This window comes from Oreochromis niloticus, linkage group LG5 (genome assembly GCF_001858045.2).
Source record: "Oreochromis niloticus isolate F11D_XX linkage group LG5, O_niloticus_UMD_NMBU, whole genome shotgun sequence".
NCBI lineage: Eukaryota > Metazoa > Chordata > Actinopteri > Cichliformes > Cichlidae > Oreochromis > Oreochromis niloticus.
In genome coordinates this window covers 22,912,573-22,927,916 of record NC_031970.2, presented here as the reverse complement: position 1 = coordinate 22,927,916, position 15,344 = coordinate 22,912,573, and the positions used below count along the sequence as shown (strand labels likewise).

At 40.6% G+C, this 15,344-nt stretch overlaps 1 protein-coding gene and 1 non-coding gene across 2 annotated transcripts; both read right to left on the bottom strand.

Moving 5' to 3' along the window:
* Nucleotides 1-467: 467 nt before the first annotated feature.
* Nucleotides 468-540, bottom strand: trnaf-gaa (transfer RNA phenylalanine (anticodon GAA)). The gene has a single exon. It is a non-coding gene; the product is annotated as a tRNA-Phe (tRNA).
* Nucleotides 541-4,093: 3,553 nt separating this feature from the next.
* gata2b (GATA binding protein 2b) lies at nucleotides 4,094-12,411 on the bottom strand. Its single transcript, XM_003441457.5, has 6 exons — nucleotides 12,250-12,411; nucleotides 11,575-12,001; nucleotides 10,425-11,012; nucleotides 8,574-8,719; nucleotides 5,939-6,064; nucleotides 4,094-5,085 (listed from the first exon to the last, which is right to left on the bottom strand). The coding sequence occupies exons 2-6, from the start codon at nucleotides 11,798-11,800 to the stop codon at nucleotides 4,804-4,806; spliced, it is 1,368 nt and encodes a 455-aa protein (XP_003441505.1). The 5' UTR covers nucleotides 11,801-12,001; nucleotides 12,250-12,411; the 3' UTR covers nucleotides 4,094-4,803.
* Between the last annotated feature and the right edge of the window lie 2,933 nt (nucleotides 12,412-15,344).

Here is a 15,344-nt window from a genome sequence, read left to right as displayed (position 1 = left end):
AATGTATTCATATATGTGCACAGTCAACACATTTCTTTCTTTTTATCCATTACACGTGATCCCTAACATGTTCCTGTTGTGCACTTTCAAACTTGCCAATGCATTGCTTAGTAAAATATCAAATTTATCCTCTGTGATCGGCATACTTCTTTACGTCTTTCTCTCTCTTTATCAGCAAAACAAATACAGAAACTTTGTGAGGTGGTGTGAATCGTCTGTAGTCTCCAACCAGGACTTTTGTTTTCAAGAGTAACACATACTTTATTGATCTCATCTCATTTAACCCATTCACTCAGTGAAGCAGGCAGCCACCATTCTAGCGCACGGGGAGCAGTGTGTAGGAATGGTAGCTTGATCACGGGTACCTCAGGGTAGCTGTTCAGGGGATTTGTACCCCTGACCTTCTGATCATGGGGCCACCACTTCACCTACTGAGATATCCCTGCCTCAAAAATCATCTACCTTACTGCCGAAACCCGGGATTGAACCAGGGACCTTTAGATCTTCAGTCTAACGCTCTCCCAACTGAGCTATTTCGGCAGTACATGTTGAGTTGAAGTCACACTGACACAGTGGCATCCCATATGGCCATCCCAGTGATTTATTTAGTTTTTGGTTGGGAGAATAAATTATTGACTCATTTGTTTCAGGGGTTTCTTCTGTGTGACTATATTATATTACTAACATACTTTCTGGATGCCAATATGCATAAGTTTTGGAGTAAAATAAAACTTGGGCTACAGAATTAAAGACACATAATCCTTCAAAAAGTCTGCTTTGATTTAAAAGCCGTAAAAGGAATCTCAGCAATATTTTATTTTTTTATTTTTTTAAATTTCTGGTTTCATTATAAAGTACTCTGTGATTTTATCTGTAAAAAGTGCTATATAAATAAATGTTGCATACTTACAATATAATCAACTTTCTAAAGCTGAGACTATCCCGGAAATCCAAGAAAACCTTTAAAATATAATTTCTTAATTTGCGTGTAATCATATTCTCACTGCTTGCTGGCTTTCAATGCAGCAGCTGCTCCTCAATAAACACAACCATAATTCAGCACTTAAGGATCCAGACCTAATCTGGGTGAGTTGTTTTCTTCCACTGCTCACAGACACCCCCTCCCTTCATCATTATTAGTTTTCTGCATTGGGTTAAACACCGGTCCTTTTACCTTTCATCTCCTTTATCGCATCGGCCTGTTAAGACTCCTCTGAAGTCACTTCTGTCCTTGTTTTTGATTCTAGTAATTGAATTTAGTAGAAAAACAAATGGAGTTGTTGCAATACAGGTGGGAGTTATAAATCTCACTTGTGAGGAGATTTAGGATGCCCACCCAGTCCTAAAACCTTTGCTCTGCTGAGGTCCCCAGAGAGGTTCAACTCTGCAAAATGACTCTCATTACTTGGCTGCTTTTTATCTCCTATTTTTAGCAAAAGTCTCATGTTTTCGCTTTGTCATATTTTTGGGGAGGACGTGGCCTTTTAAAAGGGTCTGTGAACAAGTCTGTGGGAGGCCTTGGAAGAATAACAGAGAAAGTGCTTCCAAGGTGAGAGGTCGTGAAAGTCTTGAGATGAGGCCGTCGGCTGCACTTAGGTTGACCCGTAGCTGTACGTCTCTGGGCTCGCTGCCTCAGGCGAGGACACCCTTCAGTTTTCTTAGGAACTCCTGCACTCACAGACGCTTCATAACTCTGATATGCATCAGAGATTAGAGACTGAGACATTCCGACACGGAGTATGTTTATGCTTGTTTACATTCTTACTGATTGTTTTCACACTAATTCCATACTTTTTTAAAACGCGTGCATTTTATTCTTGTTTTGTCCTTCAGAAATTAAAATCAGCTCTAGATAGCAAACACTGCAGTTACTGTTGGGTGTTAAGGTTTCAGGTTAGCTCATGTGGCTGCACAAACACACAATAAAGTGTTTCTTTAACTGTAAAGCATTCTGTTCACTGTGAAACAAAACAGAGGACAGCCCTGTGAAATATCACCAAAATATGAAATGATTCTAAGCTCCTTGTGCATCTAAATTGTGACTCAATTATGTAATTATTTAAGCTGTATTTGTGGCTTAGTCAACTAAAGCAGATCTCAGGTTATTTGGATTGGTTTCTATAATTTCTGTGTGAAACTAAAACCCAGTAACTGCTTTAAAAGATGAACATTTTTGATTAAAAAAACAATTATTTGAAAAATATGTAATTTGTATACGTCTTACATCACTGCTGTATTAGTAACAGACTGTCAAGACTGTATTTCGTAAGAGTGTTATCGAATGAGCAGATGCAACTGGTTAAGTAACTATGGGAACATATGGCTCAGGCAGCTCCATTTCTGTCAACAGCACTAATCTCCGCTGCCAAGTAAAGTAACCTGTTTATTAGAAAGTGCTGCTTCATGACAACAAAGGCTACAGGGGTAACTCAAGCACACTGAAACTGTACCATTGCATGTTACTGCAAATGCCGGCTTGTAAAGACGGAGTGCGTCAAAGAGGTCAGTGGGTGAGTTCGTTACACCATGACATGCTGCATGTCCAGGTCAGACAGTGGGTTTTTTTATTTTTGGTTTTACTCTCCCGAGAGCAGTCAAAACAATCTGTAACCACTACAGCTGCACATTATAACCAAGTTTAAACTATTTTTAATATTTAAATACGTTAGCAAGATAACAGCATGCACAAACAAACATTTGGAGCCAGCTGAATAATTTGGTTTCCCCTTCCTTTCTAGCTTGTTTTTAGTGTCTGCCATGCTGAAATTATTCACACACTGCTGAGCAACTAGTGTAGGGTGGAGGCCCTGGGTTTGAATCCACTGGATGGCTGAGACTACATGTATGTGGAATGTGTATATTCTCTCTGTGCCAGCACTCCGGCTTTCTCCCACAGGCTGACGTTACATGCCAGGTTAATTGGTTTATTGATTATTCTAAATTGGCAGTAGGTGCGATTATGAGAGAATGACGTCTGTCTCTATGTGTCAGCCCACCTGTGATTGACTGGTGACCTGTTCACAGTGTACCCTGCCTGTGCCCTATGGCAGCTGAAATCGTTATTAAAATTGATGAATGTACAGTTGGTGTTTGGTGGTTTTATCAGAGATTTTTCACAGGGAAGGAGCCTTTGGTTGTGGATTTCTTGGGGTCGAGCATGCTTGGGACTGCTTGGGTTTAGTACCAGGAATTGGCAACATATCGTTGCTCACAGCCAGAGCACCATTGTGAAAGGACCAGTTCACATCTGGTGTAGGCAGAATTCGAAGAGGGAAGAATGATTAAAACAATACTGATACTCTCATTAAAACAGAAGATGCTCTGACTGCATTCCTCTGCCAATACTGAAAAGCCAATAATAGAAACTATTAATTTTGATCATGTTGATGATGTAGATGCACTAATATCACAATGCAGTTTGATTCCTTTTTTTTTTCCTTATTGGGGGTAATTTCTCTTGTTCGGTTACACGAATATCTTTAAATCCAATTGAGTATTGGATTTGTGACATATGAGCACACTGAGAAGAAACATAAACAATAAAGACACTAAAACACACCTTCCAGCAAAGGGGAATGGGATGAAACAACTTCTTTGATATACAAGGATTTGTGGACTTTTTTTCATTTAAGTATAAGTTTATAAAATAATATCATGACGGAAATAAGTGTCTTTAGTCACAACTCCTAGTTTTATTTTTTATTTTTTCTATTTTTTATCGCTAACAGTATGCAACGACCACCCGATTTTGTGCTGTCTTACTCTGGATGGTGTAAGATGCAGTTATGAGATAAGTTACTTGTAGAAAAATGCAAAGATAATCTAAACACTGAAACATCAACATCAGTGTTGGACCTTATGAAGGTAAAATCGGATGATCCAATGAGGAACAAGAACACACAAAGGATGCAGATCACCTGATGTACACATGATTAATGTAAATATCAGTACACAGAAGGAAATCAGTCTTACTCTACCTGTGATTTGGACTGATTGAACTTTCATGAGGCGAAAGCTTATTTATGTGAATTTTTGTATGTATTGCCCTCTCAGAGACTTGTATATTTGATATTGAATTGACAAGAAAAACAGATAATGAACATGGTTTTTTTTATTTCTTAAGAGTATAAATGTTGACCTGCTCAGACAAAGCGCTTCAGCTAAAAATATATTTATAACTGGGATAACAGTATCCGTATTATGATTCAGGTAATATAGTCCAAAAAAAGAGAAAGAAAATAAATTATCTGAATAACAATATTACTTATAATAACAATAATTATAATAAACAGTGTCAAATTAGAATTCATAAACTTTTTCTGTTTGCTTGTTTCTTTTGTGAAAATTCCCATAAAATCGTCCATGAGAAAAAAATCCAGCATATATTCTTTTAAAGTTGCGAAGGGGATCTCTCTTTCTGGGGCACCCCCCTTTGGTCGCACATATTTACAATATTCACAGTAACTACGAACCTGTTCCGCACACGTTAAACTGCACCCAGGCCGTCAGCGAGAGCACAAGTTTGAGGTGCAATGACATTTTTGTGTTTACATGTCTGTGCCTGACTGAGAGGAAGCAGATTCGTTTTCCATCAAAATTGGTACCTATAGATAAGGAGTAAAAGGTCCTTGACCCTCATCGCACATCTTTTCTCCGACCCTCCACCGGCATCATCAGTCGAGATGAAGACACACAAACCGGGTGCCTGTAACACTGTACACACAGTCCTCTAGTTTAGACCCTCATCCCACTTCATATAACCATCTCAGATTCTTGTAGGCAACTCTACACCACCTCACCCTCTCACCCCATCGCCGTTACCATGTTAGAGTGGTGTGGGTGGCTGAATGACGGGTGTATCGGGGTGGGCGTAGGCAGCATGTGTCCAGTGTGGCTAAAAGGCGGCAAGTGGCCCATGGGCATGTGACCGAGAGAGGCGGCGCTGAAGTGAGCGCTCTTGTCGTGCAGGCTTTTTGAAAACTCCTCGTAGCTGTCGCTGGGCCGCTTGCTCTTTTTGGACTTGTTGGACATTTTGCGGTTGCGTGTCTGTATTCCTTCCTTCTTCATGGTCAGAGGCCGGTTCACCTGCACAGAGAAAGTTAGGTGAAGAGGTGAATAACGAGGTTAAAGTTTGGTTTTGGAGCTCACACCTAGAAGTATTAAATGTTTGTGAAAATAGCAAAATATATTTCAAAAGTCAAAAATCAACTATGCATTAATCCATTCCTTCTAGCTTGTCCTGTCTGTGGCCCGTTGGTTCCCACTGTAGTGTAAACCTTGTAAAACTAGTTTTGTATTTACTGGACTATAATTTTTCATCAAAATATAAATCAATATATGTCAAATCAAAGAGGACTAAAATGTCCAGTTGTTGGGGACAGTTTTCAGCTGCTAATTAATACACAATGCACTCCAGGGACTGGTCACAGCAACAGCATCATGAATCATGCATGGTGGATTAACTACAATAAACTGCAATGCACATGCTTGTCATCCAGAAGCAGCACCACTCAGTGCAATTCACTAACTACAAGTTATAAACACTGTCAGTGTTTATTAGCACAAATAATTAATTATTTGTTGTTTTTAAAGAAAAACAACAAATCCACGACCACAGAGTCCTTTTTTTTATACCTTGAGCTTTAATGCTATTCATATGGAGGCTGGGCTTGTGGCAGTCCCACTATATAACAGTCCCACCATTGTGACTCTCAAGGGGATTACGCCTACCATGGAAACAATAAAGCACAAAGAAAGAAAACACCAACGAATGCAACAGTGTCTAAGAGTAAAACAAGCCTTTGTCTCTCTCTCCCCCTTTCCTCTCTGTCCTCTCCCTCTCTTTTCTGCCTCTCCTATCACTCAGCAATCAGGGTAACCTGCCCGCTCACTTCCTGCCTACTGGACCCCAAACTGGGGATCGGGGATAAAAACTTACATTGTGCAGTTTATAGTAGAGGCCGCAGGCATTGCACACCGGGTCCCCATGCGCATTACGCCTCCAGAGTGTGGTGGTGGTCGTCTGACAGTTAGCACAACAGGTGCCTGCTCGTCTGGCTGCAGACTGTGGAAGAATAAATATCAAGCTCTGATTAGAGCACAGGCAGATAAGGCATGTATACAGAAATCTAGAATAGGCTTAACTTAATAATCCACTGATTTATACTGTTTTGTGACATTAAGGTCACAAATGTTGACTCACAAAATTAGTTTTTATTGGACCAAAAGAAATAATAATAATAATCGAATTGTGGAGAATGCTCATGTTGTGTTCCCATGAGCATGTGTGACATTTTCAACCAACAGTCCAGTGACATTTAATGATGACATTCACTAACATGGAAGAATAAGAAAAACACAAGCTGGCAGTGACTGGGGTTAAAATCAGTGGATCTTTGTGACTTTTACTAATAAAATGATGATGATTGATCACTATTTGTTATTCATAAACAAATGTATTGGTGAATAATAGTGGCAGCTCTATTTAACTGATGTTAGCTAGCTCCTCAGTGTATTCACATTTGATATAAAATGTATTAATATGATGTCATGTGGGAAATAGATTTTGATAGAGTATGTTGGTAACATCAGTGACTTCCAATTATGTTTATGCCCCGTTTTTAAAAAATAGATTAAAACGCCAAATGAATCTGGCGTCATACGTCACACCTGATTGCTTTTAGCTGAATCCTGACTTTAAATGTTCCAGTAATTGGTACTTCACTAAAAATAAAGTGTGACGTCGACACGTCGTTTAAGCATTTTTCCAGCTTTTTTCTTTTTCTTTTTTTTCTGTGAACAGAGTGAAAGTAAGCGTACCCGGGGTGCACTGTGGCACACATCAACAGTTAAGCTTTGCCTCTTCTCCTTTTGTTTTTTTAAAAAAAAAAATTTTTTAATGAAATGAATTTGCTTTCCTTTCTCTGTAGTGGACGGAAAGCCTGACCACTAGAAAGTGAGGTCTGAACTTGCTAGCTAGTTAGGAGGCCGCAAGAGGAAGCTGGCGCTGGCCCGCCGCTTTATCTGGACCGGTCAGATATCCGGATAGGAAACAACTGGAAGGCTTCTGAATACAAGACGCATTCGGAGCTCTGCGAGCCCCGGCCGACGTATACGGAAAGCATGCGTGATATATGGTCGTATATGCATTTATTCTGTACTTAATGGCGTCGGGATTTTTTTTTTTGGGGGGGGGGATATTATTATTTTTAGATAAAGCAGAGAATGAATCCTCTGCTATTATCCATCTCTGCTGAAAGGATTTAATTCGGGAAGTGACAGCCTTCAGCGCGCGTCAGCCCCTCTGATCAATGCAGGTTTTTCTCCGGCCGATTCACGTTTATATTTACAGGATTTTTAAGACGACACCTTCTCTCGTTTTTGCTTGGTCTCCATCATTAGACTTTCCTCATCTTCTTTACCATCTTTCCTTCGGTGCCAAGGTGTTTTGCGGTGCTGGTATTTCGTCGTCCCTCGCGTAGCCAGTGGGATTCAAATATTACTTCTACAGAAACGGTATTCTCATTGGAACAAATTACACTTTGACGTGTTTAACTGTATCAGTTCCCTCGGGGGCTCCTATTGTATTGATCCGCTGTGCCTTTGGTCCGAGCTTTTTAAAGCGCTCTCCACAAATCCTGGTGTAAAATGTGGTGGCCCACACAGCTACACAGCTGCCTCCTACTGCAGCTGACAAACTGCAAACACAGCAGCTGAGCAGCTGCAGGTGGTTCCACGAATGCATTTCAGGTACAAAAATATATTTATTTATTTATTATTATTTTATTTTATTTTATTACTCTGCAGCCAAACGCTGATGCTGAAAAAAAATGCAAAAACCTGGAAAGTAGCATTCTTGTTTCTTCTTTCCTTAAAATTAGATTTCACCATAACTGTGACTTTTCTTGTGTTAACTGTGTTAAACAATTGCTATATGAATTCACAGTAATCAGTGGGATGGGTGTGACATAAAGTTGGAGCTGAACGCTGACCTACTTCTCTGTGAAGCAGTTCATAATAGGAAATATCTGTTGCTGATGATTCAGTTCTACATTGTCGCTTTAAAACAATTTATCTGACAAACAGCTTTCTTTTGCCTTGTTTACACACACAAACACACACACACACACATATAATCTTTACTAAAAGCCCAGTCACCATACAAATTGCCAAAATATCAGTACAGTACACATATATATATGCTGCATTATGACCCATACAGTGTCAGCGAGGCTCTGAGTTGTTTTGATGGATGGTAATGATGGTCCTGCTATCAATGACAGTATCAGAAGTAGCTGTAATAATGATAACAAAACAATTCGGAGAGACCCACTCTGCGAACAGTCTGAGCTAAAGGAGCAAGAGGTGAGTGAGAAACACAATTCCTGGAAACTGATTGGGAAAATATAACTTTCCTGGAATTGTACCTCATTCCCCTCACCCTTCACCTTACACTCTTTTATTTACTACCCTCCACAATGCATACACACAAAGACACACACACACACACACACACACACACACACATGCATGCATAGCTATTCAATTCCATATAAAGAGAGCAATGGACTCACCAGCCTGCGTTTAGGCTTGATCAGTGGTCTGTTCTGGCCATTCATCTTGTGGTACAGCCCACAGGCGTTGCACAGGTAGTGTCCGGTGCTGTCACGTCTCCACAGAGGTGTAGAGGTAGCTCCACAGTTTACACACTCACGGCCCTCTGAAGGAGAACACACATGGACATTTGTAAAAACTGCCACCTAATTTAGAGCTTAGCCTGTAGGCTGTATTTATTCTTGGTGTCAATGTGTGCAAGTGTGCGCGGACATGTTTCATTTAGGTGGCAAGGTTGATGTGGCAGCTCTCCCAGCAGTTGTAATTCACACTGACAAACAACTTATTTTAAGCCCATTAAAGGTAAAATAACCTGCTTTTGTATCAAGTGATGCTTTATTTAGACGAGTAAATTACATCTAAATGTGTTATACTAGACAATAAAGTGACTCTTTCACAATTTACACTATCAGATGCACAAAAGAGCCAAAAGCTGAATTTATTGTTCATCTCTGCTTCATCCTCAATTTCCAAGGCTTCAACATCAAGTCTTCTTTTTCTTCTAAAATAAGTCTTGACATAAAACGCCTGTGACACTACATTAAATACATTTAATTATTTTCAAGTATTTAAAAATGCCATATAATTATGTTGTTGTCAAAGAAATACACTTGTAGCCAGTTAGGATTTCATAGTTATAAGAATAATAATTAATAAAAAGGTAGTTTGGGTTTCCCTGGACTTTATCTCTGGTAATAAGTTGGTCAAACACAATTAGGCTTGAAGCTGATCTGTTATCAAATAACAATCAGGACAATGTATTAATGTCTTATGTAACAGAGAAGCGACTCTTAGCCTAAATACTGAGGTTTTTGGCTCCGTGCGCCTGCGGATCATCCTTTCACACCTCTGGGCTGGATCCAGTTCACTGTTCGCGCGGCCAGCTCAGGCAATTACAAAGTCACGCTCAGCAAAAGAGATTTATCAAAGTGGCTGGAGATCTGTGGAGTGTATGCTCCGGTCTGTAACATCATTCACTCCGAGAAAACGCTGATAAAAGAATTTATTTAGTAGTTGTTTTTCTACTTGTGTTTCCCAAATGTGAAAAATTAATGAGGCAATCAGCACAGCGTGCACATAACAACTGACTGGCTGTGTTTAGTGTAAATTGCGGAGGAACTCAGTGCAGAATTAGGACGTAATTCATAAACAGACATTTTTTAAATATATTAAACTGATTTATACTCTTACAATGTGGATGACAGTAAAAGACCTGTGAAAATAAACGTCCTAAAACGGCGTCTGGTTAAGGTTGTATTCTCTTGGTAAATGGTGCTCCTCTAAATGTTTAAAATTATTTTTATTTAATTTTATTTAATAGCAGCTGTTGTGTTGGTGGTGATACTAATTGTGGCATTCAAAAACTACTCTAGACTTAATAAACAGTTGGCTTGTAATTTTTTATTGACTGGCCATAATTACCAGGAGTGAAAAATCAGTTTATAAAACTATTAACAAATTGCGTGAATTTAAAGGAGGTTAGAAATCGCCAAAGCCAGACGAGTTACGCAAACCAAGATTTCTGCTTCCTAAGTAAAAACGCCCAAACAGCAGGGCGCCACAGATCATTTTAAAAACGCATACATCGCGTTACTTCGTGATTTCCCTAGAGTTAAACAACCTTTAGGTTTAGTTTAGGCTGGTAAAAAAATAAAATAAAATAAAAAAATAAACTGAACCGCTTAAACAGCAGTCCTGCGATAAGATCGTTACATAAACCATAGACAGACTTTACATACAGGTTCTGGCTGTGTATTTTCACATTTACGTTGTTTTATGTGTGTATTTAAATGTGTGTGAGCTGGACTCACCGGTGCAGGACCTTGTCTTGCCTTTGTTCTTGGGAGTGAAGCTGGATGAGCCCAGCAGGCTGCCCGGGTGGAACAGGCTGCTGCCGTACTCGTGGGCCGCTGGGAAAGAGTAGGGAGCATACGTCGGTATGGGGTGGTGGGTGGTGGGGGTCTGGGCGTTCATAGAGGCCAGGCTGCTTCTCAGCGGACTGGAGCCCTCCATCTTCATGCCCTCTGGCAGCGACACTTGGTATTTGATAGATTCCTTCTCGTCGATTCTGGTAGTGGACGACGGAGACGCAGCCCCTGGGTCCGGCGACACGTCTTTGGGTGGCGTAGGGGGGAAAGTGTACAGATGAGTGCCGGAGTGGGACGGCGGCGTTAAAGAGGATGCTGAAACCGTGTTTGAACTGCTGCTGCACGGGTAAACGGCGGAGAGAGCGCCGGGGGACGGAGAGCCAGGGTGGTGCAGGCTGGGCTTACTGAAGGGGCTCACGGCCCAGGCGTTGTGGTGGTGAGCCGAGAGGGCAGGTTTCCCCCCGTCCAGCCACGAAATCCCCGGGCTGTGAAGGAGATGAGGCCGGCAGACCTGAGTCCCCGTCAGACGAGCTGTGAAGCAGAAGCAAACTTGTTATTGTGGGGCCGATTCAGACTTTGGCGGCTGCAGGTTTAGAGGCAGAAATAGCAAAGACTTGTTGATACACAGGCCTGATTTAATCATGTTAGTAAAGTAGCACAATATCTTTGTAACAGAAATGACCACAGTATCCTCTGAACTATGCGTGCGTAAAAGCAGGTTAAGTCCAGACTGCACTGCAAATATTCTAATCTAATAAATTAAATAAAAACAAATAAACCATCCAGACTGTGAAATACAGAAGCACAAACATTTGGGTCAATGTAAAATGCCCCAGTTTATAAGAATCATAAGCCTGCGATGTATTTATAGGCAACATAAAATAGAAAATAAATTAACATTAAGTTTTCACAACAACCTGCAGGTAAATTTCAGGTAAACTACTGCCTTTTTAATGCCGTGACAAACATCAACTCAGCGCACACGTAGAAATGTGTTTTCTCTTTTGTTTCTGACAGACTCCCGATAAGCCAGAGTTCCTGAGTTTCTGTGTTTATTTGTTGAAGTTGCACGCCTGCGTTAACTCCATCTTACCGTGCGCCTGGCTGTAGGACACTCTGGCCCTGGCAGGGTTGGGGTAGTATGGGTTTCCTTGTGAGTCCAGGTGATTAAAGAAAACATCCACCTCATCCGGAGGCAGAAGCTGCGCCGTGGGCTCCATGTAGTTGTGCCCCAGGCCGGGATGGTGAGAGTCTGGGTGTTGTCCGTTCAGCACGGCGTGGGGATGTACCCAGCGGTGCTGATCGGCCGCCACGTCCATCTCTGTGGCTCTCTGTAGCGCGTTCACAAAATCAAACGATATCCAGGTAGGAAGGGCACAGAATACCCCTGAAATATCTCTCCTTCACGAGGTTTTCACTCTTGTCCACTCACAGCACAGAGCTGGAGCTTTGGTTTTCGTCCCTCCCTAATTCAGCTCCTCTCCTCTCCTGAACATTCAGTCGAGTTTGACACTGGAAACCTGCAACAAGTAAACATCACAGGTTAATATTTAAAAAGCAGAGGTATTGTGCAGGCTTGTAGGCATCGGTGCACTAAATGCAGATCGTATGGATGAATCTGGTGCATTAATGATGCAGCGATAGCAAAAGACAAAAACAAACAAAAAAACAAAAAACCCAAAACACACACATCATTCAACACATCATTCTTTATACCCATCCACAGGCTGATATTCTGCTGTGCGACAATAAGGTAAACATATCTTACCTTTGACAATATTTTGTCTACAGTATCCGGTCGGGTGACTCCTCTGGAAAACGGCTGTCTGTCCGCGTTTGCTGCTGCAGGTTCTCTACAGTTTACGATTGTGTTTGTCAGAGTAAACTCTGTCCACTGGGACTTAAAGCAACACGTATAACTGTGGCTGACAGCGCGGGGCCTGGCTTGTTAAGCTCATGGGCGGAGTCTCCAATAAAGCTTGGACCCAGCCAATTGAAAACTACCTCCGCAAAACCTCAGAGGCAGCGCCTGCGCCCAGAAAATCACGGAGACATTTCTGTAATATTCCTGCAGACATTGTCTGGCTGCTTGAGGCCAGGCGTGTGCAACTTTTATTGAATTTTAGGTCACACGCTGCTTAAAATTCGCCAAAAATACATTTTTTAAAATGTTACGTGCATTTAGAATCAGTGTGAAATATAAAGCCCCCCAAGTCTACATGCATTTCAGCCACCGTGGCTAAGAGATCAGCTGCAACAAATCAGTATTTCTTGTTCGAGTGTGTCAGAGTCTGTTGCCGCATCTTACTTTGCAGGCGGTTTATTACATGAGACAGCTCCGTATACAGCGAGCTGCTGTTTAATTAAGAAAGGTGGGCTGATCATTTTCTTTAACGTATACATTAATGTTCCGATGAAGAAAGCATACTGACAGCGTCAGTAATGTTTATTAATCACCTTTTTATGTAGCCAGTTATAAAATGAAGGAGTCAGTATTGCATGTGATTTTATTTGTGGTTCCGCCTGATTTTTTTTCAAATATGTTTTTTTAATGTTTTGTTTTGCTGTGTGCAGGCTGAAAGCTCTCTCTCTCCCCCTCTCGCTCTCTCTCTCTCTCTCTCTCTCTCCTCGCTGCATGATTGACAGACAATAATTGGAGAGGGAGCGCGTGCAGCCCCGGCCGGCAAACGCTGCCGCCTGCTTGACGCCGTCTCCTGACGTCAGTGCATCTTAGTGAAGAAAAAACAGATTCAGCAGGACATGAACTTTTTCCAAGGCTGAGGGACCAGCGGAGAGAGAGAGAGATTTATCAAACTGTACTGTAGTCCCAGCGGATGAACTCGAGGAAGGACACTGCAACTGATATTTACACTTTGGGAGCATTAATAATACATCAAGTACATCCTCCTGACCCTGCTGTGATTTCGAAGAACAGGCCAACAACCGCCAATCGAACAGCGAAGTTAGGGAAGAGGGCAGATTAAAGATTAGATTAGATTAGATTAGATTAGATTAGATTAGATTAGATTAAAAAGTTTGACAGTTTAAAAATCCCCATTAGAGTTGTTTTTTTTGCAAACGCTCATTAAAGTTGTTTTTTTTTTTTTTTGCTGCAAACGTACTATCTATCTATCTATCTATCTATCTATCTACCTATCTATCTAGATATCTAGATATCTAGATATCTATCTAGATATCTATCTGTTAAAAGTATAGTATAATGTCAAAAACACTATACTGGTTTGGTATATTGGTTTATATCAGTAGATTATCAACTTTGAATCACTACAGAACGGGTATAAGAAATTGTTCTGTATATATATATATACATATATATATATATATACATATATATACATATATATATGTATATATATGTATATATATATATATATATATATATATATATATATATATATATATATATTCGTTTTGAGCAGTATATTAAGAGGACATCCAAAGCATAAAGAAAGCAGAGAATACCAGAGGGACAAGTGAGCAGTATTAGAGCTCATCAGCATGATAATGTGGAAATACACATGCTTTGAGTGTGAGCCCTTTTGATCTGGCCTGGCGATAAAAACCTTATCGGCGGCGAACATCCACTTCCATTTTAGGACTTGACATTAATTCTATCCACCCTTTTATTTACGGCTCTTTTTCTCACACGAGCCCAGGAGAAAGAGAGAGGTCGCTCCCCGATTCAGCTCTGAGAATTTCATTATAGGGCGACTATTGAAAAAGGAAGTGGTTTCCCCTCATAATGAACGCCGAGCAGACTCACAGAAAATAGAGTAAAATAAAATAAGATAAAAAAATTCTAAACTTGTTACACATAATTGCAATGATCTACGCGAAATCACAAATTATTATTATTATTATTATTATTATTATTATTATTATTATTATTGCTTTTATTTTCTGCTTTTATTTTTTTGCTTTTAATTATTTTCAAGTGCCTGTTACATTGATGTGTGCGTGTGAGATTGAAGGAGAGAGAAAGAGAAATCCAATGCTGGTGGGATCCTTGGATCCCCTGATTATAGCCCATCCCGGGGTAATTTTTCATCGGTGCTGGCTAATCTTTGTTCTTTGTGAAGATAATAAATAGCCTAATCGTTATCAGCGAGCTGCTGGAGGTGTCGGGGAGAATGAGGCTGATCGGCCCGGGAAATAGGCTCCAAAGTGCCGCGGAATAAATGGCATTTCTTATCTCTCTCTCCCAGATTATCGCCGCCTTTTCAAACTCGCACAACAAATACATCTAATGCAGCGAATGCATCACTTATACTGGACTAGATCTGTGTGAATGATTGATAGATAAATAGATAGAGAGGAGGGGGGCGGCGTGGGGTGATGCTGGCTATTATTTACAAGTTTAATGTTGTGCATGTGCAAAGTCTTTATTCGGTGCATTTGACAGCATAAATACAGCTTGGCTTCCCATTATTTTGGGGTTATCTGCAGGAGCCATCTGAGGTTCCGGCTCTTTGTTGTGGGATATCTAATTTCTTTCATCTTGGATTTGACTGCATAAGAGTTAAACAGACGCAGCCGCTTCCAAGCAGAGAGAAGAAGAAGAAGAAGAAAAAATTGAATAATGTTTTCACGTGTTGGAAATTTTGCAAATGGAATAAGCAGGCGATAGAGATACTGACCCGCGCAACGGTTTGGTAACAGCGCAGAGATTGATATTTGTTTATTTAATCAGTCATGATCATGGCTGAAATCCTGCATGACTCCATTTGGTTTGAAAAACCTGCTGCTCATTTGAATAACAGAATAAAAATCTTTGGTATGTTTGGATGAAATTGGGCTATTCCGAAATTTTCCCATAGCCCCAAGTTGAAAAGCAAATTTCAA

Coding starts and splice junctions, on each gene's coding strand:
- gata2b (XM_003441457.5), bottom strand. CDS start 11,800: ATGGACGTGGCGGCCGATCAGCACCGCTGGGTACATCCCCACGCCGTG. Junction 11,013..11,574: donor GTCCTACAGCCAGGCGCACG/GTAAGATGGAGT, acceptor TCTGCTTCACAG/CTCGTCTGACGGGGACTCAG. Junction 6,065..8,573: donor TCAAGCCTAAACGCAGGCTG/GTGAGTCCATTG, acceptor ATTCTTCCACAG/TCTGCAGCCAGACGAGCAGG.